General features: G+C 45.0%; 2 protein-coding genes across 8 annotated transcripts in view; one reads left to right on the top strand and one right to left on the bottom strand.

Moving 5' to 3' along the window:
- Positions 1 to 24,496, top strand: part of Atg16 (Autophagy-related 16) — a 334,508-nt gene that overhangs the window by 123,757 nt on the left and 186,255 nt on the right. The window lies entirely within an intron of this gene.
- LOC136778340 (uncharacterized) overlaps positions 16,811 to 24,496 on the bottom strand; it is a 143,762-nt gene continuing 136,076 nt past the window's right edge. For both annotated transcript variants that reach the window (XM_066735094.1, XM_066735095.1), the window contains 2 exons: positions 23,462 to 24,127; positions 16,811 to 17,746 (listed from right to left, as the gene is read on the bottom strand). In XM_066735094.1, coding sequence (XP_066591191.1) covers positions 17,177 to 17,746; positions 23,462 to 24,127 — 1,236 coding nt within the window. In that variant the 3' untranslated portion in view covers positions 16,811 to 17,176. The remainder of the gene's footprint in view (positions 17,747 to 23,461; positions 24,128 to 24,496) is intronic.

Genomic DNA, 24,496 nt, shown 5'->3' on the forward strand with positions numbered 1-24,496 from the left:
GATTGAACGAGTGAACTTGCGTTGCATACATCACGCGAAACGCTCCTCTTATTTTGCGATAAAAAGCATTCTGGCTTTATTAAAATAATTGACCGTGGGATATAATAAATTGTGACGGGACTGCTCGTTAATTAGCAAATTAGATATTCTTTTATCTCCTGCTTTCTTTGCTCCGCCAAATGCGGGTATTTGTATGTATATATATATATTGCTCTGGACATAAAACGACCAAGATATTACATTGTTAAAAAAGTGGCGTTGCACACGTCACTTGTAACGTCCCTTTTTCTAAAAGGCGCGTTCATTTTACAATCATCGCCTTGATAAATAATGTACTTCCGACTGCACCAACGGCACGAAACTGTTCTCCGCGCGTGTTTTCTTTCTCCCATGAATTTGTTATCAGGTTATTCCAATCTTCGTCCACATAGAGACCGCGCCTGTAAACCATTTTCACGATATATATAGTACGTGAAGTGGAAGGAACGAGAGGAGGAGGAGGAGGAGGAAGGAGATATGATGATGAAAAAGAAGAGGCAGGAGTAAAAAAGAGACGGGAGAAAGGGGAGCATGTATGGCCGATGGTTGCTCAAGGCAGGCAAATGATCGTGCCGGTGCATTATGGGGAAAGGTATATATACGTACGGAGGCGGAGGAAGGAGAGGGGGGGGGGGGGGAGGGGAGAGGATCACTCTCGGTTTCCGTATAGAAATATGTCGAAAGAGTATACATATATGCTGGCGAATAGTGATTTGCTTACGAGTGGGTGGCTCGATACCGTGGAGAGCACCAATCGGGTAAATCCGTCGATTTGCTCGAGGAGCGAGCCACGGTAATGCGAAGCATGGTTACTCACGAAGAGATAATATGTGTAATAACAATCGCATTAGCTCGCTGAGACCAAGCTCGAGGGCTATGGGGGGATCCGGTCTTGCCGGAGTATGGCCGATGTATCACCACTCTCACTCCTTTGACTTCTCAGACATTGTACCGAGGCATTTGCCTTTAAATGGCTCATTTTAATTCATTACATAAAACCTACGCGGTCTTGCTCTCCCTCTCCCACTCTCTCGTATTCTTCTCCTTTTTGCTAAATCACCGCCGAGCAAATCTTCCTCGCCCGTAGCGAGTACTGGCGGATCGTGAATAATATGTTCCTTTTTTTTCTCATTCATAGCGTATATCTTATCCCGCACCTCGGCCCCCGCTCCACTTTTGTTACCACGAAACTTCACATTCTCTTATTGAATCAGCAACATTCGAAGGTTTTTTTTTACTGCAAATTACGGGAAATAAATAATGCATGTGAAAACAATATAGTGCGTTTAATTGTAGGGTAGACGGACAAGAATGTAGATTTATTGTACAGGAAGAGCAAAAGGTATAAAAACGTCCTCGTAAGAGGAAAAAGTCGCAAGATTATATTTGAGAACTGTTAAACCTTGTGTACTTAATAAAGAAAAATGTAGGATATTAGCCTTATGATACGGGAAGTGGACAGCGCTTTTTAAATACGGTTGGTAGATAGTAATTACAAATACAGGATGTGTATATATACAGGAGTAACTGTACGGTAACATAAAAATTGTGCAAAGCAATAATTTGTTTTCCATTGATTAAAATTGAGATAATTTTTTAACGATGTATACGCGCAGCCATTAATTATACGTTCAGTTTTGTAATAATGGGAATTTTTTAAATGTGCGAGGATACTAAAACGTTGGGATTTTCCACAAAACTGAATAACTCATCCCTTAATCGGCTTCTCTGTCGGATCTCTTTTCAAATAATTCAATTCGTTTTTGTCTATTTATCGTTATTCCCGTGTTACTCAACAGCATTCTTTTTTTTTCTTTGTTTTTTATCAGGAGATTTTATGAAAATATTTTTACGAGTAATGCCAAGCTGTTGGGTTTAAAATAATCCGTGAACTTTGCTACCATACATTAGTACGAAAATATTCCAGGGAAATCTGTTAGAGGCTTATGAAGAAAGTCAGCATTATACAACTTGTACGAAAAGCTTGTACTTTACTTTTATGGATTTTGTTAACAAAAAACCTATGTATTCCATCGTGAAAAATTCCGGTTAGTCATGAATAATTCGGTTATAATCGAAGCTGCGGAAATGCTCGAGAATGTATCGAATACTCCGTTGAAAAGTTTCTAGACAGATGGATGAGGTATATTTCTCATATGGAATTACTTGATTAATTCGATAAATTGACGTTTATAAGGCTCAGTGGAATAGAAACGTTGAATAATCGTTCCACGCGGTTTAATCCTTTTATCTTCGCACGCTTCGTACTTTACAACTATATATACACTCCATAGAAAAAGGCAGTAAGTTTATGTAGAAAAAAAAGCCGGCCGCTAATAGCGCAAATATATTTGATACGAATGTGAAAAAATGGGAAATTAATTAATGGAGCACGGAACGATGATGGGAAATTTATGGAATGGTAAGCTAAGCCATAAAATTTGGTTTGTGGTTATTTTTTCTCCGGGGGTCTTCGCACCGTCCCCACCCTACCTCGCTGGCCAGTGCATCGCCGCAGATTCAATATCGATGCCAGATATTTCGCACGGCCGCCGTTCGACACAATAATTCAGTTGAGCAAGTAATATTGGCACGGTAATGGTCGAACCATTTGGCTGTGTCGTTATGCTGTATTGCCGCTTGCAACGCTTACGAAGCCACCGTTTTCAGCCAATCTCCACAGGCCCCAACCCCTTTTTCTCTCTTTCAAGCCGTCACCGGCCTCCCTACCACCCGCATATCGTACCGTTTCCGTTCGTGCACCGTTCCATTGCATTCCTCCCACACCATCGTTTGTTTACGAGCAAGCAATACCCTCGAAAACCAAATATTATCACCACTCGATGACTCATATAATTGGCCTCTTTTTCCACCTGCCAATTACATTATTCTCTCAACCTATATATATATATATATATATATATATATACATGACTGCGATAATCAAAAGCTTCACGCAGCAGCAATTACGGGATAATTTCTTATTTCACCAACTATGAAACATTACTTTTAATTATACTTTCTTCCTTTTTCGTCGAAAGACCGCGCGTTCGAGAGTCTCTCGCCTTAAAGCTCCGCTCGTTATTGGAAAGGAATTAGCTACATTGTATTTAATTAAAGCTACATTTCCACTTCTCTTTAGTCTCGAAAGGATTATTTTTTATTCCAGCGCTCCTTTATATTCTAACTAATTCTATTGTTTAAAGCGAATTCTTATTGAATACATCTGGCATATATACTCTCCCGGGCGAGCTATGCATAATAGTATCTGCATCCATACACACGCGCACTCGTACGCATTAAGATGCTTCGCTTATATTAGTGGAGGTATATAGAGTCTAATGGAATCTAATGTATAATTTGTCGTTGATCGCCAGGTGCTTTTCATCGAGTCTGAGAGAGCGTGGCAAATATATCGTTATGCGTTATTCCCCCGTGTGAGGTTACAAGCGCTCAGCGAAAGAGAAAAGAAACATCGATAGGTAATATTTGCTACCTTCTTATTTGCATAACTCGTTGAAGCAGGTAAGGTACGAAGTTCACACCGACGGAACGTGGCAGTTGGAAACTTTAGACGGTCATAACTCGAGAGTCGCTTAATGCATGCCGACCATCGGTGTGTCCATTGCCGCGATTATCATGAAATTGAGTTCTGTAAGAAGCAGCCAGCCCCCTCGGTTTCACTTTACACCCGAGCCACGTTCGTGCAATGCAAACTGACCATTCCCATCCATTAAATTATCCCATTTCATCGAATCTAATTACCTCGAGCGAAACACGTCTTTATATATATATTTATATACTTTGCAAGGGTTTATACGCGCTTTTTATACACGTCGTCGCGCGGTTTACTGAAATTTTAATACCTCCCAGTCTCGTTTTCCCTGGTTCCAAGATAAAATCTCAAATGCAATAAAACTAAATTCAGATTCCTTTTATTCCGAGCTCTAGGAAGTCTTATCCTCTCTCGGAGAGTTGCCAGTGCAACTTTGATCTGTTTCAATGGTATCCTGAAACGTCAGCAGCAACTGAAGTATATTAGGTCAGGTGGGGCCACCTGGCCAATAAGGAAAAGTTATCCGCCTAGAATAGGATTAGTTTCCCGCGGGAAATCAGCCACAGAAGAAAGAACGCTGCCTCGAATCTATTGTCCTCGTCCTTACACCGATGGAACCGCAAAGTACTAATTGTCGCGTATTCCACAGCCATTTAAGAGCATTACGTTATACATTCGAGCGTGTGTGAGTATGACCTCCCTCTTATATATCAAATATTGGCCAAATTTTGCCAAAGTTATCTCACATGGAAAAAAGTTTGTATATTTCCTTGAATTGCAACCACCGACCATTATTGTAATAATATTGTGGAACAAAAAATCGGTTTATATACCCAATTAGCATTAAAGAGGAATATTTTACAGGCTGTGGTAATTTGCACACGAGGAGTTTGTTAATCGGGAAGCTATTTCGTAAGTATAGCGTGTTAAATGCACAAAGTTCAAGTGCAACTTTGGATAACCGTTTATGCTTAATCCATTGGGGATACGTGGACGAGTTATGATGAGCTTTCTGTTTGAAAGCAATCTAATTTTATAAGTTTGAAGCTGTCATTACCACAAGTGGTAGTGGTGTGCGTGCATCGAGCGAGCTCGGACGAAAGCTTCGTACCAATGAGAAGTTGGTTCTATCGCGTTAATAATAGTAGTACACCTCCATTGCACACTTTCGCCGCGCGTCCTTTCTTTCATGGACTTGGCGGGCAACGGATCATCTCTCGTGGTTCCCGTTGGTGCAACGACCGATAAAAGTCAATATATACACGCCTGCACCTCGAAGGGAAAGCACACCAAACTCCTTTGTCAATCATTATTCGACGCCTAAGTACTTCCTAGTCTGATTTCATCGCGCTAAATCATCAGAGCACTGCGATTCGTTGAGAGTTCACGGCAGCTGCGGGAACGGGAGACGTATACGTACGCGATGAGGAGAATACTTGAATCTCGAGAGTGCGGTTGCATGGTACCGGAGGAATACAGAACTGGGTATCGAAAGACGTGGGCGCTCTTAAGAAAATATGCGAGGGAAAATGTGGAAATTATAGTTTCAGGTGAGAATACACAGCATTTGTGTACATACATATCTATGGAGTTGTAAATAAAGATGAATAATCAGAGCTAGTTATAAGGTAGAATCACAGTGGAGTATACGTACAAGGTTATTGCTGTTCTCCATTTGACAATTCACCGCGAGTACACCCACTTGATCCTTCGGAATAGGTTTCACCGCGGCTTCTCCTAGACAATAAGAGAGGATGAGGGGCAGCGAGAGCGAATCTCAGGAATCCAGACTGCATCGTATCCGTCGAGGTGTAGTTCTCGCTATTGGCCTTGGTGCTATTCAACGGGATGGAGGGCCAGTTTGTATATGTATATCCATCGGTTCTTCCTTTATTCTTTTCCCGATTCTTTTCCTCTTGACCGCGTACGCGTTCCTCTCCTGAACGGCGCACCATCACCGTGTCTCCTCCCAAAAGCAATGGCGATGCTATGCCAGAGTTGTCCCGCGCGAAGAATGCAAGTGGAAAATGTTCTCCTGCAGCTATCGCTATCTGGAGAAACGACTACGCTACCAACTGTGAACCGAGCGAAGACGAAGAGGTATTTTCTTTGGATTTACGTGACACCACGGCCACTCGACTCACCCCGGTATAACCAAGTAGATCGAACCAGACCTACCTTCCATCGCGCTGTATGCTCGACCTCCCCTCGAGAATGTGGCTATACCCTTCTTTCTTCCTCTACCCTCCGTGCCATCACCACCCACCACTGCATAGTCTTTCTCTCAGAGACGCGAGACTACGGGATAATTTACACTCGGAACGACGCGTATGCTTTCAATGTAAAGGGAAAAGAAAATTTGATAATTGCCTTGTAAGAAAAATTATAGGATCGGTGTTTTTTCATCAATTTTCTTGGAAGAATTTTTCTTTTACTTTTTAAACTAATTATCAACGATCCTGGCGAGTAGCTAGGAGTCACGACCTACGTCGAGTTGAGGGTTTACAGGACGGCGAAAGGTAAACGCGGTAGCATCATCGGGTTTTTCTTTCTTTCTCCTCGCCTCGCCTCGCCTTGCCCCGTCAATTATGAATATTGTAGTTTTATTAGTTTCTCGTTAATTTTAACTCTCTAATTTTATAGCTCGCTGTATTTAAATTAAATTAATTTTCAAGTGTATATACTAAATATTATGGAGCTTTGGGATAAATATAAGGAAACGTGACAATTTTTAACAGAGGACGTTTTTAATAAACTCTCATGATTTCAAAAAAGATGTGTATTTCATTTATAATTTTATTTGTTTGCACACTTACAATTTTTTGTACCGCCAGCTTTGTTCCTGACGAGCGAACATCGCGTTGAAGAAGTTTCTTAAAAGCGTAAAAAAATGTCAAATACCACAATCTAAAAAGGTGAGTGTATACGCTTCCCACAAACTGTATACTATAAACACTTTTCTACCACTGGCGCTTTCTCTCCCTTGACGTAAAAGCATTAAATTCCACGGCGACCTAATTGTATGAACGAATGTCGAGAGTCTGCATGGAAAAAAGAACTTTGTGTGCCTATCCTCTAATCCTACCTGATAAATAACATTATTCGTGAAAGACAGATCTCGTTAAATACTGCCAGGAACATCACAGTCGTGCTCGTAGAATACGAAATAAATTATTACGTACCTCCTTATACCTCGCAGCGGAGAATCAGGTTATTAATTGTTCGCTTCGAGAGTCCTGAGAATATGCGCTATTTACGCTGGTGCAGCGTAAATTTCGTCTGAATCCCTTTGACTGATACTTCGGTTTACGTTAGATGAGGTGCGTATGCAAAAGGGACCGTTACATTTCGGTCGAAACTTCGTTCGAGATTAGGTCTCGTGATGGTGTCTCTTGATGCTGCTGATGAGGTACTATTTAGATACTTGTGTTGGAGAATCCTGGGGACATTTGCTGATGAATGGGATGCATCCCAGGGAGCAAATTCGACTGGTTGATAAGCAAGAGAAATGTTGCATAATCGGATTGTTCGGATCGTGAGGAATTGGTACAATTTAGGAAGAGCCAGGGTGAGGAGGAGTGGGGGAACGAGAGAGAGAGAAATATATCGATAGACGCTTCTCGCGACTTTTGACAAATGACTCTCTCATAGTGGACGTCTTATAGTCACAGCCCTTATTCGAGGTGACGTTCGGTGACTGATGATCTCGCGTGGTCACCGCTGCCCCGTCAGGATATTACCCGGTCTCTAATAGAACCTGCCTCCTGATCGCAGCTCCTAACCATCCCAGGTCCCCCTTCAGCCGGATCATCAGTATCACGATGGTAGACAACCAACACCTAATACAGGGATTGCACTACTCACTTATGCAATACCATTTCTACCCTATTATATCCTCCATGATTTGATTGATAAGCGAAAAGACAACCTCCACTTTCTCATGCAACAACTCTCACGATGCAATCAATAATTATTTTCCACTCCGCACCACCGACTTTATTTTATTCTCCAGTTTTCATCCACCATTTAAGATCCATCCAGTATATATAGCCGCGGTTTCAAATATAGGTTTATGATCTTTATAAGAGATATTAACGTACTCTCCATTCCTGCGATTCCTGCACGTATGCATTACGCCTGCTACAAATATTTATTTAAGCAAATTAAATGCTCTCACTGTGTGTAATGAGGAGCGTATATATATATATATATATATATATATATATATATATACCTTATCCGTGGGAAAGGGATTTTTATATTTATAGCGCTGTGCAGCTAGAGAGGTATTGGCGAGGCAGTCAATTTGCATGTGTTAAGCGGCTTCTCTTTTACACAGTCTGCCAGCGATAAGAGAGAGGTTGCTACATGCACGAAGCAATAGCTATTAACGACTTGTCAACAATGATAGGTAAGAAAAAAGCTGCTGCGGAGATTCGGGAAATGGAGAAAACTGATCGTCAGCGGAGTCGCTCGGTCGGCGTGCGTGTCCCTCTCCGACTCTCGTCTGCATTCCGGAATAAATAGAACGTAAGATTTTGCAGCGACGACGCACATCCCCCTCTTATATAATATCGCTATCGAGAAAGAAAAACTACAGCGTGAAAATTTCCTTCTCCGTAGTAAGCTCGGTTTGCGTGGATGCTGCACAGCAGTTTGCCTCTTTTTCCGGAAGAAATGCGGCGTGGTGGTAGCGTAGCTCGCAGCCAGGGGTTGGAGGAGGAAGACACGCGGTTGGGGTGGTGGCGAACGGGGGGGGGGGTGCGGAACGATAGGATTGGATGGATATGGGCCGACGCGACGGTGGGACGGGGTCGCGTCTCCGCGGAGGCATTGGGAAATAGTGGAAACGCAACTATATATAGCTCCGGTGGCCGGTTTGCGCAGCAGCCTTTGGCGAGGAAGAAGCAGCGATCGAGCCAGGGCCGCGCGCGCGGCGAGCGAGCAAGAAGCGAGGAAAGCGGATGAGCATGAGCGTCTTGGGTCGATAACCTGGCCCGTACCTTAGCCACCGTCACCCAATAGCTTCGTGGATATTTCCGATCGCGTTAGCAAAGCCGTAAACTAGAAGCATTGCATGCCATTATCTCGATCCGGTTCATTAACATAGTATAGTCAAGTTCCTGGCAATGGACTCGCCGCCGTCGCAGCAGACGTCGCAGCCGAATCCACCTTGGACGACGACTCGCATTTTTCGTTGGAGCAAGCAACGATAAATTGCATCTCGCCACCACTTGGTCGCACGCTGCTTATTTCATTGGACGTAGAAGCCCCGCGCGCTACGACTCGATTCTCACGCCGATTTAATCGAATACTCGACACGCGCTTCGAGAGACTTTGTAAACTCCTGATAGACCCCACGATCCTTCAACTATGTTTGCCGACAATTTCCAATGCAGACTGATATTTACCGTTTCCAATTTAACCCTGGCCGATCGGCTACTACTACCAGCATTCACCCCCCGCTCCACAAACTAGTATCGCAGCTGTTTGATCTGTCGAATTGAAGTCTATACTGGAGATGAAATTCGTTCTCGATATTAACGCGAGACTGAAATTTTCCCTTGATTCTCTCTCCATACTCGTGTTCTGCACTCTTCCAAACGCATACGCATGCATGCGCGTGCGTGCATATACTCTCGGTAATGAGTCGCGCAGCGTGTTTCGTGCTTAATGTTTATCCTATCGTTGAAATCGATCAATCTCAATATACCCTATAAATTATGCCTTATTTTCCTGTACGTGTTATCGAATTAACGTGGCTCGACAATATCGCGAGAGGCTTTTACCGAATCATCCTCTGTCGGTTGAAATCTTGATACGCTGCATGCGATACGAATTTTATTCAACTCTACGCACGATTTCCATGCATATATCGTTATTTTCAATTGCTACCGATGCAGGAATTTTCCTATTACCATCTACTTTGTGTATTTCGTAAATGCATATATATATATACATATAGTGTGAGGCCAAAAGTCGTAGTGTAATTGAATTTTCGCGAGTTTTCGTTGAACGCCCATTCTGGCGTTGACTGCATAACTGCATATAATTCCACTAGCGAGTTGCGAATGAGGAAACAAAGTGCGGGCTGTAGCCGAACTCGTAGAGAGGCCGTTGTGTCACTTTCCAACGTACAGCACGCAAGGACGGAGGGCGGCCTAACGATATTTGACAGTTCGAAGGCCTTGGCAACACCTGGCTGAGAGAACAAAAGGCCCCTGCTTTCATGGTTGCACAGAGTACACGTAGTACGCGAGGCTTTCAATAGCGCAGTGTGTTGACTTGACGAGAAGCACCGCGGCGTTACACGCTCTACGCAAGAGCGATCGCTGCTAACCGACTGTATAATGCAAAGCAAACCCTCCCACTTTAAGCGCATCGCGAGTTGATGACTACGAGCAATTTTCATTCCATCCTGACGCGAGAGCCTCAATAATGAGAATTAATGAAAACTTTTCATCTCGATGATTCATAGCTTTCAACGTTGGCCATAATACGGCGAGCGAACAAGGCGGTTAAAGCTGCGGATATTTCTATATGAAAAGCTGATTTAGAAATGGATCTACTTTATTATACATCCATGGAGGAGAGAGAGCATGGCGAGTCGGGCGATAGAGGAGGATGGGTGCCATTGATGCGAAGGAATAAGGCATGAGTCACTAATTTATCGATGCTGGCTGCTCGGACTATAGAGATATGCCGCGACTCGATATTATTAAACCGTTAATAATATGATTTAAGAAGCATCAGAAACACTTGTAAAGGTAGACAGATTGCTCACCTGCGCACTCGGCGTAATAACCGGTGGCAAGGTGCAATAACTTGTGGCGTAATTTGTGATGCTCTCGATTGATACGTAGCCGAGATAAAGTGTGCCGTCAGCAATCCAGCATGGGCGGTACTTATTCTCTCCCCCTTCCTCCCCCCCCCCCCCTGTGTGATCCAGCAAAGCGGACGGTATCGCTCGTTCGCTCCTTAGCTGACTTTATTCATTCCGTTAATGAAGCCACGTTTGTAAATGGCCTGGTGGGGATGAAGAATTGCTCTGGCAAGTGGCTCGACTCACGGCTTCGCCGCTTTTCTTTCGCCAGTCGTTCCGAGTAAACGCATTAAAATAATTTACGAAGCGAGGGGAATTATTACTATCTGCCGTGCGCCTGCGCAAGAAACACGACGCATCGTGACCGGCCCGCTGCGCGCTGTCGCTCCTTAATTCTTCTCTCCTTTCTTCCTCTCCATTCCGACCATTCTGGCGCTGTGCCTGCCATCCCGACATTGCCAACCTTCGCCGAGGCGCTATTTTCCTCTTTCGCCATTTTCCGCGCCAGACCTTTTTCCACGCTACCGTCGTCACCGTCGTCATTGGCTTCACCCCGAGGCCCGCGCACCATTCTCCGCTTTATTTTTGCATTTATACAATGTGATGTACGATGTGCGATAATTAATACTCACCTTGTTCCGCTCTCACCCGCACTCGTGTCCCTCCGTTGACGAAATAAATACGCGTTGGACGATGGGAGTGCAAACAAATTTTATCGATATATATATATATATATATATACAGAGTACACGGAAAATCTGCTATTTCCAAGTAGCGATTATCATTTTATTTCCTTATTGCTGCTCTTCTTAATAATTGAATCGGGTAAAGTAGTTTGCACGAGATTCGTGCTCGGCCTTAACAACGCTGAAGGAATGTCACTCTAACGGGGTATAATTATTTACGTTGAGATTGGCCACTTCAATAATAATCATCATTATTACGCTGGAATTATTGGCAATCGGTGAGCACACGAGGGAGGGGGGACCATCGAGGAAGTGGGTTAAGATTCGTTTTAACGATCCACCAGTCAAAGGGACCAAGGAGAAAAAACAAGTCAGCAACGACACAACGTCTTCATTATAAAATGAGTTTATTTTGCTCTGTACCATATATGCTATGTACAACGTGCGTGATTACGGTACTGACAAGTACGACGTTTGGCAAATGGGATACGTCTCGATGGATATAAAAAAAAATATTAATATGAAACACGCCCACATTATGTATATGGTCAGTAAAATTAATTGTTAAATTACATAGCAGTTTGTGTGTAGTGGAGAAACAAAAATATCATGAGAATTGGTGGGAGGAGGTATACCGGATAGGGATAGAGGGAGCGAGAGAGAGAGAGAGAGAATTGAAAGGGGATAGGGTATACGAGTATTCTGAAGTGTGTGGTATACGTTGACATAAAAAATAAATAAGCGATGATGCTGGTGCGCGCGCGCGTAAAAAGAATGCTCGGTCGTCGGGTAAGCTCTGTACGTGACGGCCATCGTTGTTAAAGGAGTATAAATTTGGGCACACGGGAGGGGATGCCAAGTGTAGGAAGCTCGGAGGAAAATAGGGAATGTTGTGGAATAAGGGAGAAAACGACGTAAGGAGGGATATACGCACACGTACGATTGTCAGGGTACAGAACAGACTCGAGCTTTTGGAGCTTGCACGGAGTAGGCGCGCACCTCGGGCTCGAGGACAAGCACCGACGTCATCTACGCTCGCAGACACTCATCGCGCTGAGAGAGAGAGAGAGAGAGAAGCCAGGATATAAACATAACGCTCGTTAAGACGGCAGCGTTGCTCATTGCGAAGGAGAGAGAGAGAGAGAGAGAGAGAGAGAGAGAGAGTGGGAAAAGGGGGGAGGGGGGAGGATCGTGAGGTTGGAGAACGAGGCATGGGACAACGAAGGCGAAGGAAACGAAAGGAGAGGGACTAACGAGGAAACGAGTGTACTTGTCTGCGTAGAACTGACGACGCCACGTTCGTACTTTCACGTGGATTCCCGGAAACGGTGCGAAAAAAAAGACGCAGGCGAAATATATCCTTGAGAGCGATCGTCCTCGAGCCCAATATTCTTCTTATTCCTCATCTCATTCTTCATCTTCTTCTTCTTCTTCCTCTTCTCCTTCAACTTTTTCCTTCTTATTAAACTCGCGCGCTTTATCGGTCTCGACCGATCTCGATCGAACGCCGCACACGTTTTTTTGTCCTTTTCATTCTCTTAATCCTAATACATTATGTAGAGATACATGCTTGCTCGTTACTTTCATCTTATGCACTTTAAAATTAATTAATGATAAAACCTTAATCGGAAATTACTCGGCAGTTTCCATTGACTTGGATCAAACGTGGCGCAATGGAGTGGCGGGTCACGCAGCCCGTTTCTTCGTCGGCGTCCGTGTTCGAACAAGTCGATGAAAAGTGCTCGGATTTATCGTATGGTACTACTTGAAATGTGTTGCTTCGCTACAGGGTGACGCGAGACAATTTTACAATACTTGGCCGTCGTGTGAAATCGAGAACGATCTCGGTCGAATTTTCGCCCTCGGCGATGTGCAAGGTGCTACATGAATCGCGTTAAGCTAATGAGCAAATTAGTCGATTGGCTAGGGTAGTTATTACTTTAATTTGATTTGATCGTACCGCTTGAATATCTCTCCCCCTTCTATTAGGGAACCGCGACGCGCTGGGTAGAGAGGGAGAGAAAGAGAGAGAGAGAGAGCTGCGAAGAAGAGTAAGATTCTTCTCACGTCACCTCGTACACATCCGAATATGTGTATATGTATATATATATATATACGCGCTGTTATTATTGTATATCTCTATGATGTGTCGGCACCGGACGAGGGTATGTATATATATACGCGCGGCTTTTTTTTAAACACGCGTACATACGTCCACGCACATATATGCGCGCTCTCTCGCTCCGTACCACACTGATCATTTGCGTCCGTACATTACCGTCGAACTTGTATAATTGGCTCTACCCTCTCACCACAAGCAACTTGGATATACTATCTCAGCATTAGCGAAAATTCTTAACTTTATCGTAATTCAATCTTACTTTAATCATAAGTCATTATGAGTCGCACCATTTACTGTACGCGCCATGCACCTTCGCTTGGCATGCTGCTACATCGTGTATGGATAGTACACAGTGAAAACAGTCATTAGACGGAAATGAAAATCTCATTAATTTCTCAAACGTCTCTGATGCGAGCGAAGGCCTGCGAGCAGAAACATCGTCGTACATCCAATCGTAGAAGCGAACAAAAGTGTTTCGGCGCCTCGAGCTAAAAACAAAAAATAACTATAAAGATCCTTCTACAAGATTCTAATTGCTTTTGAGCGTGTATGACGAGGGCGTAACAGATTACCCACAATGCTTTCGCTTTTTAAGCCTCTTTCTTTTTCTCCTTTTTTGCCTAAATATCCATTTACTATATAAGATTTTTTGCCTCTCCAACAAATTACGAATTTAGACTCTTCGCGTTTCTCCCTTCTCCTTATATATATATATATATATATATATACTCTATACGTACGTAGTTTTAATGACTTTGTGTCCCGCAGTTATCAGCTGGCACATGCTGTAAATAAAGTACATTCGCGCGAGAACGCCAACTTTTCGTCTGGACCATCCCCCGTCTCTCTCTCTCTCTCTCTCTCTCTCTCTTACCCTCTAGAAGGACACGAAAAACCAGTTTTAACTTTAATTTCCGGACAGTGGTAAGAATAAATTTGTTTTTGATTCAATCAAACAATGGAACTGAGCACTGCGAACGATCGATAACTTTCGAATGCGAATGTACCTCTGTTCTCTGTTCTATTCAACTCTTGCCCACAGATATCCGCGAATATAAACAATTCACTCTTGACCAATAAAGTGTCTTTTGCAGAGACTCGCGAGTTGGGCGAAACATTGTCCAAACTTTGAAGCATCTAAGAATTTACAAGTGCGTTCGCAAAGCGCGAATAAATTCGTGTGATATTTATCGCGCTGACTTGATATAAAAAAAAAAAAAAAAAATGAATGAGAGAGAGAGAGAGAGAGAGGGGACAAATACGAGTTTTATAGGCAGAGAGTGTTGCGGCACGCGAGAGACGAGCGAGGGAGGAGGAGCATCCGGTTCTATTGGATTTTCGTTTAGAAACGAGCCCCCATCGCTTGGCAGATGTCGAAAAGCGTTGCTAGGGTTGTAATTAAAGATTCGTTTATCGCGCGGAACATTGTAAATATCCACTTATGGAGGCTGACGTTAAGGCGGACAGGCAATGATTATCCGCACAAATTAGAAATGCTGATGCATGAATATACGAAGGAAATGTGGCGTAACGTTTCTCCTCCCACTATGGGCAAACGTCAAAGCTGTACTATCCAAAGCTGAGCTAACTGTAACGCAAACCTCGCAATCGGACCGACCCGACTAGTATTTGTCTTCGCGAGTGTATTCTAATCTTCAAGTTTCTCAATTAATTCGATCCTTTCAGTGGCCGCTGTGTATCCTGGGGAAATCGATAAAGTCCCCTAACCGATTTAAATTTATCCAGCGTAGCGTGTATCACGTTTTACCGGCTTAGCCCGTCTCGTGCACCAAATTTCGATTGCTCCAATTTCGAGGCACAAGCGGTTCGGCAACTTCACCAGAGAGCTTGTTACGTTAAATAGCAGTCAACCGGGGAACGTTATCCATTCGAGTTCAGTTATGAGCCCGGCCACGATTGTTTCCAAAACTTTCGATTTTCCCAAAAGTATGATCCTCCTGGATTATATTATGTATATGTTTGCAAACTCGCTTTCCAAAGAATTTATCGCCTTTAAACGATATAGCATATATACCGTATGCTGCTAGTGTGTGATGCACGGTACTCTGGAAAAATCCAGTGTTTAATCCCTTCCGGTTGGAGTGGTCCAGATTGATAAGCTCACGTTTCGCGATGTAAATTAACCTTAGGTGGTGCACGGGCGCCAGGACGTGGCCAAAGGTTAAGTCGAAGGGGATCGAGGTTACGTGGCCCTGCCATGGAGATGGTTAACGCGCGCTATCCAGGAGCATTTTCCTTCGGCCGAGGACCATACATCTACCCCATAAAGTTCCACCCTCGGAAGCTTAGCCTATCCCGAGACGCTACAAGAGGCAATTAACCTTCCACGAAGCCACCCCCCCCCCCCCACCTCCCCCAAGCTATACTTGCGACCAATCTGTTCTTTCCAGCCTGCACTCGGAGCAATAAGCGCACCTATGCATAATCAGAGTTCCAGGGGGCGGTCTTCCTGGCAAAAGCTCTTCACAGGGCGCAGCGTGACCTTCGGGGAGCCACGCCACGGTGCCCCGCGCCTCCTCTCGAATACCCAATGTTGCATCCACAGTACGTATATATATATGTATATACTTGTAAATAGAGAAAGAGAGAAACATCGAGAGCAACTTGATATCGAGGCTGTCCCGATCGTTGAATCTCTTCGTGACTATCATCCGGCCGTAGCGAGATTGTCCCGCGGATACCTTTGCGGTTTTAAACGATAGGATCTTCGCGGAAGCGGCCGGCCGACTCGTCAATACCCGACGGAGCGTGTGAGGTTTTCATCCGGAGGCCGCTGGTTCTGTCTGTCGCGTTAATTAAAGGCTGCCGGCTGCACACACACGGATAATAATAATTGCGCCATGGTATACGGACATTGCAAAGCAGCCCGAGGATGAGGCTCGCGCTCTCCTCTCTCGCCGTGCGAGTTGCGACTCCCCGGTGCCGCGCGCTCTGCGCAGTTTCTATCCCATTCGACTCCTATACGTATCTTCGACTTGGCGATCACTGATTATGCGGAACGCGCCCAGTTCCAGCGGATACTGGCGCGCATCTAGCGGTATCACCGGCTCTGGACAGCCGGATCCTGTAATTTAAATCGAAGCGAGTTCTCTCTGTACTGTATATATATATATATATATATATACACACACACACTGGACAATCTCTCCACGTTCCGGTGGCGTTGGATTATTGCTACAAGTTCGATTGGACGCCCAAAGCGTTGTTAGTCGCAATAGCAAAGCGGAAAAACGGCGGAAAAGATACGGGAGATACATATATATATATACGTTTGACGGTCATTTGCCAAGTCGAAGAGAGCGTTTGTATAGTATATAGTATGAACTATCGACGAAGCGGACGCTCGATTTCACTCTACTCGATCCTACCTTGTCTACTTACTTATTTGCTTTCTTGCTTATAATCACTTACTTACTTACTTACTTACTTACGTATAACTATTTGCTTACTCGTTTACTTAGGTCGAGTGAAAATAAGAGATAATGAAATTAGTGATTAAGATGGGAATAGAGGAGGGGGAGGGGGGGGGGGGGGGAGAGGAGGAAGCAAGAGTTATCGAGCGATCCGCTTCGTCGAGCTTTACTGCCAGAACGAGTCTGGAAGTTTTGCACGATTCCCGTGAACGAGGTAAAACGTCGCGTTGGACGACTCATCGGAGTTCCGCTTCCGTCCGGACGGACTCACCGGCGGAGACGTCGAAGTCGACGTCGACATCGACGCGGACGTCGGCGTTTCCCTCGGTGCGGCTGCAGGGGACGAAGGTCGAACGAGGAGAAGATCGCCCAACGCACGGCGGCTCGTTGGATATCGCGGGTGTCGCGTGCCGATTGCAGCACGGTGCACGCGCGGTCGAAGATTCTAGGAGGGAGGACGTTGTCGAGAAGGAGGACGAAACTAGCGGGTGGTCTGGATCGATCGGTCCTCGCCACTCAGAATCGCCGAGCCGAGTATCCGGTGTCGTAGAGTTTGCAGAGGCTGTCGGTGCGTCCTGGAGAACCGGAATGCATACCAGGCACGGATACCGAGACCGAGAGCGCCTCTTGATGCTTGAGAATCTGCTTGCGTCGTTGCCAGGAGAAGGTCCACGCTGCTATGATGGCAATCTGGGCCACCAGGAACACGGTACCAGCCACGATGGCTTCCCCGAGGTTTATGCACACTCCCATTCCGCCGGATCCAGCATCCTCGTTCTCGATGAACACCGTGTCTCGCGATACCGAGCTGCCATTGGTCGCCTTACCCTCCCTCTCGAAGCCAAACTTGTCCGTAATCTGAATCGACTGCACCAGCAGGAGATCCTCGCGACTCTGGGACGACGAGCCCGTCGAGCGACGGCGTCTTCGTCTGCCGTAGGAAATCACCGAACGCAGCTCTCCGGTAGATTCCTCCTGGTCGCACTGCACTGGCTCGCAGGCTGGCATGCAGGGCGTCACCAGAGCTCGGAATTGCACCACCTCGGAGCTCGGGAACTTGAATGCGTCAAAGTGCGAGAGAAGAATCTGTTGAAAAAGAAGAGAAGAGAGAAACGGTATTAGTTAATTGTCTGCTCTATGTATATAATTAACGCGTCGAGTCTCTCTCGCTCGCTTGTTCTAACGTTATATTTTGCAAATCAGAGACGCGGTGGGTAATTCCAGTAATAGCCTATATATGTAATTGAAAGTAAGTAATATTAACGGGAGTTTGGTCTATTGAAATGCAAAGTTTTATTATCGCTCGCGTGTCCGAGGTATCCGGAAACGTGTACGATTTTGCGGAAGAGTATATGGAATTGAGATGAATTGCCATGAGGAAAGTCGCTTCCTTGCCAACAATGCGCAAGTCATTTTGTGTCAATTGTTTCGTGCCGTTAAAATAACGGTTACGAACAGTTGCTCGGTATCTAACGATTTCGACATTCGTGTGTATATAAATCTTGTTTTTTATTTCTAGGGCCCAAACACGCCGTTATACTCCAGTCGGTGTTTAGACTTTTTCCTCCTTCTCTCACTACCCCCCTCCCTCCCCCCCCCTTCTCTTTGGACTTTGAGCAAAACATGGAACATCGACGGAAAACATTTCGCATGGAACGAACCCAGTACAGGAATTAAAACCATATCAATATTGCATTAAGAGGCAATAACAGTTATTGCGTTGACAGGTGAAACTGTGTCGGTGTATGTGTGTCGATGGTACTTTTGTTAGAACATGTTTGTCCCGTGTGGTAAGTCGGCCGCAATAACGGAAATAATTTTCCAGCTATTGGAAGGTATTATCTGAAATGATAAATCTCGTTGGACGCGAGTGTAACGGAGAGACTTTTCGCAAAAGAGAACTGGTAATGCGGGATCGAAGTTACATATATGGAGCGAGGCAACGGTATCGCGCTGTCCTTATCAAAATAATAATCCTACGAAAATCGAGAGCATCGCGCGCTCCGATTTGTCCCGAGTCGATCATCCAGCGCAGCGAGGAGAGAAACAAGACTGTATAGCTATACGCCGCGCTGCGGCGTCCACAGTCGTTGATCCAGAATGCGGATGTGTTGTCGGCTAGCGCAGCACCGCGAGCAGCGAGCGCAACGTCCAAGGAACACGCAAATGCGTATACGCACGACTCGCACGAGAGATCCACTGAAAACTGGTTTTTGCATCTCGCAGCTGTGCCAACTTTTTTCCTCTTTATTAGGTAAGGTCGTATAACAGCAATTAGACTGGATTATGACGCGGGGAACAGAACATTCAAGTACTTGTTTTTATCCGCTATATATTAGTGCTCGTCGGTATCCACGAGGCTGGATAACCCAATGTGTAAACCACTTCTGGAGCTGCGTGTGCGTACGCTCGCGTCTATTGGTCGTTTGCCGCACGACTAATTTCTCTCCATCGATAGCGCCTCGAAACTCTCCTCGCGTATAAATATGTATCCTTTAGTTTTATTCGGAAAACAAATATGTAATGCTTTATAAACGCCGTATGAGAATTTAACGAAGAATAATTCTCGCGAGCCCCGCGTAGACTCTCCGAATGTCCCATGGATATTACGGTCGTATATGCGAGCGCAAGATTCTACATCACACCCTGTTTATTCGTCATCCCCGACCGCGTCACGCTACATAAGAGAACTGGTTTCAAACGCGTTATTATAGCTGGACCATGGCATATTTATAAATTACGAACGCACGTATACATTATCAAATAAATAAGACGTTGAAATATGCAATATATATATATATATACAGAGGTTGATTCAAACGTTTCTTTGGAAGCTCGCGTGGTGCGATTTTCAGCGGAAACTGAAGGATTTGCTCGAGCTGAATGAAATGTTGAGTATAGAGGCAGCAGAAGCAGCAACACAGCAGACCAGCTACTCATAAATGCTCGAAAGCACATTGGTCAGTCTCTGGTCTTTCACGTTCGCAACCTTATCGCTCCAGTCCACTTGAAAGTTTGTGGCTTGGTGGGTAGCGATCCACACGAACGTGCACATGTACGGAAGAAACGTATACAAGGAGTTTTCGTCGGAATATGTGCGCACGCGTGCCGAGGCTGAAAAATGTTTCCAATTTCATTGAAACCGGTTGTGAAATGGAAGGCCTCGTACCGTGCCCTGCTTACGTGACGGACATACCGGAAAGCGAAACTTTTGCACGAATTCCTGCTCGAGGGATCGAGAGGCACCCTCGTGGACGTTCCTTCGAGAACCCGATCGTTTCTCCTCAGTCACAGCTCGGAAGCTAATAAAATCGATGAAAATGCCCTTCTCCTTCCTAATAAAAAAACTCAGCCCCTAAACTTCATAAATGTCTTGTCTCCGCTTCTTTTATCGACATAATATTTCTTCGAAGGAGGAATAATAAAAGGCACCGGAGATTTGATTGAGTTTTAATCGTCTGTAAAATTTGTATTTTTAATGCTTCGTCTTTCTCTCCCTTCCTCCCTGCCTCCCTCCCTCCCTCTCTCTCACACTGGATGACGCGTCTTTAAAAATGGAATTTAGTGCCGTGATATTTTTACATTGAATTTATCGCTCTTCTTTGCTCGGAAGTTTAATAAAAACAATCTATAGCTTCGATCGTCCAACTTGAAGTTTTTGCAGCTTCGCCATTGAACGTGTACACGGTATAAGCTCGCGGCAGAGAGGGGCGGGCGAGCAAGGGCAGGAGCGCGGCGTCGGTGGCGGCACAGTGGGATCAATTTATGCACTAGGCGCTTTCTTGCTGCGCGTGTCTGGTGAGAGAGTTTTGCATACACGTGTATATATATATATATATATATATATAGTATATAGTACACTGTAGCATACATATATCATTGGTGAAGGACGCGTGCGACCGGGACGATGCCTATAGCTTCCTATTGTATAGCGTAACGACCGATACTTTATCACCGCGAAAATATACAAGTTAGCGCTTAACCCGTACGTACGTGCCTATCGTCCCGAGTCGACTCTTACGTACCCTCCCGCGTTACCGATCCTTTTCCTCGCGCGTTGATTCGCTCGAATGATCCCGTCGATTCCCCCCTTGTAAAATACGGCATCGACAATCATGTTTTACAATCAGCCTTTATGATATTTTACGTTCTACTGCCAGGTAGCTTCCCATCCAACCCCCCCCCCCCCCCCCACCTGCTCCTCCTCTCTCACTGCAACCTACGAAGCATCCTTCGCACAGATTGAATTCTCAAGATATTAAAGCGTAGAACTAAAACGACTCATTATGGTAGAATTTATATCAGACGAGTAAAATCCCTGCTCGACTGCTGGGAATTTAATATCTACGCCGGCGCGCTTCGCTAGCATAAAACGCTAAGAAAGAGTTTTTTTTTCGATCGAACGCTGATCAAAACTTATTATTTCGGATTTCTCCGGTAACTAAGGTATCGTCCAAGCTTCGTTAGGTCTTTGATTATTATTTGAACCGATCGAGATGCTCTGCTCTCAACAGGTCAGCGCGGCGGATCGTTTCGGCCGGGGGCAACTATACGAGTCTCTACGTACATACATATATATGTATACACAAGCCCTTCTCCGTCAGCTCCAACAGTAAAGATGTTTCTCGTTTGGAGGATGCTCGTCTCTAAATAACAGCATCGTTATATACCCGTTGCAGGAATAAGACAGAAACATTTGCACATTCGCATCATTGAAGAACGATAACACCTAATGACTCTCCAACGTCCACCCACGCTAAAAAATCATCGCTTATACTTCCTGCTGTATCGAGTGGCTCGCCTCGGGTCGACAATGCCTCTCGTTTACGACAAGTGGATTCGCTAGTTATTACCATAGAGATAATCATGCACGTGGCAGATAAACGATCATCGACGAGCCGGCATTTTATCACTCAGAAGCACTCTCCTCGCGTACGCTCTGCGCTATCACCTCTGCATTCCGTATCTTGTTTCGCCCCGGTGCGCGAATTCTAATTTCCTGCGTAGGACCCGACACGTATATATAGCAGCTAGCACGTGGCGTTACGTATAACACACATATAGGTGTATAGATACTCGTTACGAGCCTTCGAGGGAAATGCGGACCTCCAACGCGCTGGGACCAGAACGACGAAAGAGCTTCCAATACTACTAAATATATATATATAGATACGTCAGAGCCTATCAATTTACTCTTTATTTTTCCATCGAGACTGTTAATACTTTCTAATAAAGCGATATTCCGTTGCATCCACACGAGCAAACGATGTGGAACGAGCAGTTAACGAGCCCGCTGCACTGGCTGCTTCCAACCCTAACGCCTTGGAACCCCTCGTGCCAGTTCCAACCCTCTGCAACACGATTTATAAAAGTTTCCTCCTCGACCCTTAAGCACACACGTAGCCTACCTGCGTAATATCGAATTTTATATCGCCGGACCAAAGATATACCAAGAGGCATATTTTTTTCCACAGGATTACTCGGGAGCAGTGTTGAATCCTTACGGGCGGTCCTACCGTTGCGCGTTTTATGGTTTCCTGGCGCGAAGCTACGATTAAATTTACGAGGTTTTGTACCCCCCTCCCCCTCCCTCCCTCACTCTCTTTCTAGCTCGAGCTATGCACAACCCCAAGCTCACACTTTCCCCCCACCCTCACCCCCCTCTTTCTCTTTCACTCTCCTCGCACTCACTCTTTTTGCCCTCCACGCCGTCCAGGGTAATCAAGCGGAATAGTGAAATTAACCGCAACAGCTGTAATTTCAGGTACAACAAGCTGTGTTCTAATAGTTACGTAATAGGCGAGCGTAATTTTTAATTCTCGCCGAGAAAAAAGGCCAGCAAGCGTGAGCCCGCGTCTCTCTATGTGTGCCGGCGTGGATATACGTGTGCGGTGCAACGTGGGAAAAAGGGAAGGTCAGTATTTCGAGAAATTTTTAAGGCTAATCTTACGGGCGCGCCTCACGCAAAGATTTTATCGCTTCCTGGCTGGCAGGACGATTAGATTTACGAGGATTCGCGCTTCTGCTGTTACCTCCCTATAGCCAGCTGACCAGCTCCGTTTTCAGACCAATCTTTTTCACGTGCCGTTCATTTCGATTTTACGACGATTCGACGCTTAACTAATGGCGCGATCGATGCCTGGAGCCACCTTCTATTGTCATCCGGAAAACACTATACACGCGTATAAATTAATATCTATAGGTCTATCATTTTTTCCACAGACGCGAGCCTCTATATAGTATATATATAGCTATGTATATGTGTGACCACAGAGACAATACGTTTCTACGAGTTTGCCTCTCGAAATTCTCCGATGAGAGAGACACGTGGGAATCGCTGATCACTCGATCCGATAATACCCGACGTTCTTTCAAACCCGATCGAGTGTTTTTATCGGAAACTTTACCGCGAGATAAAACTGCGTGGCATAAGTTCTCGAATAACCAGCTTGCGTTATAGACGAGGCCTCAACTTCCAATCTCTATTCGATCTGGCTGGAAATAGTTCTTCCCATACCACTTCTCGTTCCTTGTGCATGCAAGGTTATATATATATATATATGGGTAGTAGCTGGTATTAAGTATATCTATCGCATCTGACCCGTGCGAAAGTTCAAGTCTACGACCTACGCTCTAATTGAATCAATATAGATATATCTAACAGCGAGAAATCTTTAAGGGATTTTATCGTTAACTAGGTTAGATCGCCTCTGGCGATTCCGAAGCGTCTATATGGTACACGGTATATGTATATATATATATATATAGTATATAGCTGAGAGAGGGAGATGCAGGACTTACCTTGCCAGTGGTAGCAGTTTTGTAGAGCGGTCCCATGATCACGTGGTCAGTGGGGCAACCATCGGAATCGATAAGGACAATCTCGCTGGAATCGACGCCATCCATTGCAACAAGCTCGCGCACGAAGATCTCGTAAGGACTGTTGGGATCTAGAATCTCGAATTTCAGTGCTAGAGGATCTCCGACCTCGGCTGATGGAACCGCACCGTTTCCACTGCGATCCGTGATTTTCATAGCTACGTTCGGAGAATCCACGATAACTTCTTCGGACATGATCGGAGTTATGTCACCGTGGACGCCCAGGTCAACCTCGTTCGACACCGTCTTGTTGGTCAAGTCGTATTGGCAAGTCACTGCTAATCCAAGATCCGAGCTGGTAACGATGGTATCGTGATGTTGGATCACCACGTCATTCAAGTAGCGTCCCAGTCCCTGCTGCCTGATGTTGCACTCCAAATCGTCGTAGGCCATGCGGAGCTCGAATTCGAGCGCCCCTTTAACATCCTGAACGCAGGAATTCGGCGAACCTTTCGCGTATACTTTTCCGTAGAACAATTTGCTGGTCTGAATCCTCGTGACCATATCGCCGGCGCGACAATCGATGGTCACGTTGTAACAAGAACTCAACTCGTACGTCGACGCCTCCGGGACTTCCAAATAAGGATCCTGAAATGTTTTACAGATTCAATATTTATACTCAAATACGATTAAAGCTAATTATCTTCGATGCTCAACATTTGCACTATATCGTTTATTTAATCAATTATAAATTTGTACGAGCTTTGCCAGTACGATTACTAACACTTCCGCTGCTTATGGAGTCCCAATTTCATGAGCGCATCAGATTAAACGTGCTTCCCCCCTTGTAGTGCGCACGTGCAATTTCCGATATTATCATACGTAATACGCGCTTCAAAATATATGAGCTGCGTTCGTTAATCACGAGCGGACGCAAAATGCATTCAGTATGTATATATAGAAATTCTATAAATTGGAAACGTGAAGAATCGTATTACACTGCAACTTGTGCACGAA

This window comes from Prorops nasuta, unplaced genomic scaffold, assembly GCF_024137725.1.
Source record: "Prorops nasuta isolate Cenicafe-Biocafe unplaced genomic scaffold, Cenicafe_Pnas_1.2 PNAS00014, whole genome shotgun sequence".
NCBI lineage: Eukaryota > Metazoa > Arthropoda > Insecta > Hymenoptera > Bethylidae > Prorops > Prorops nasuta.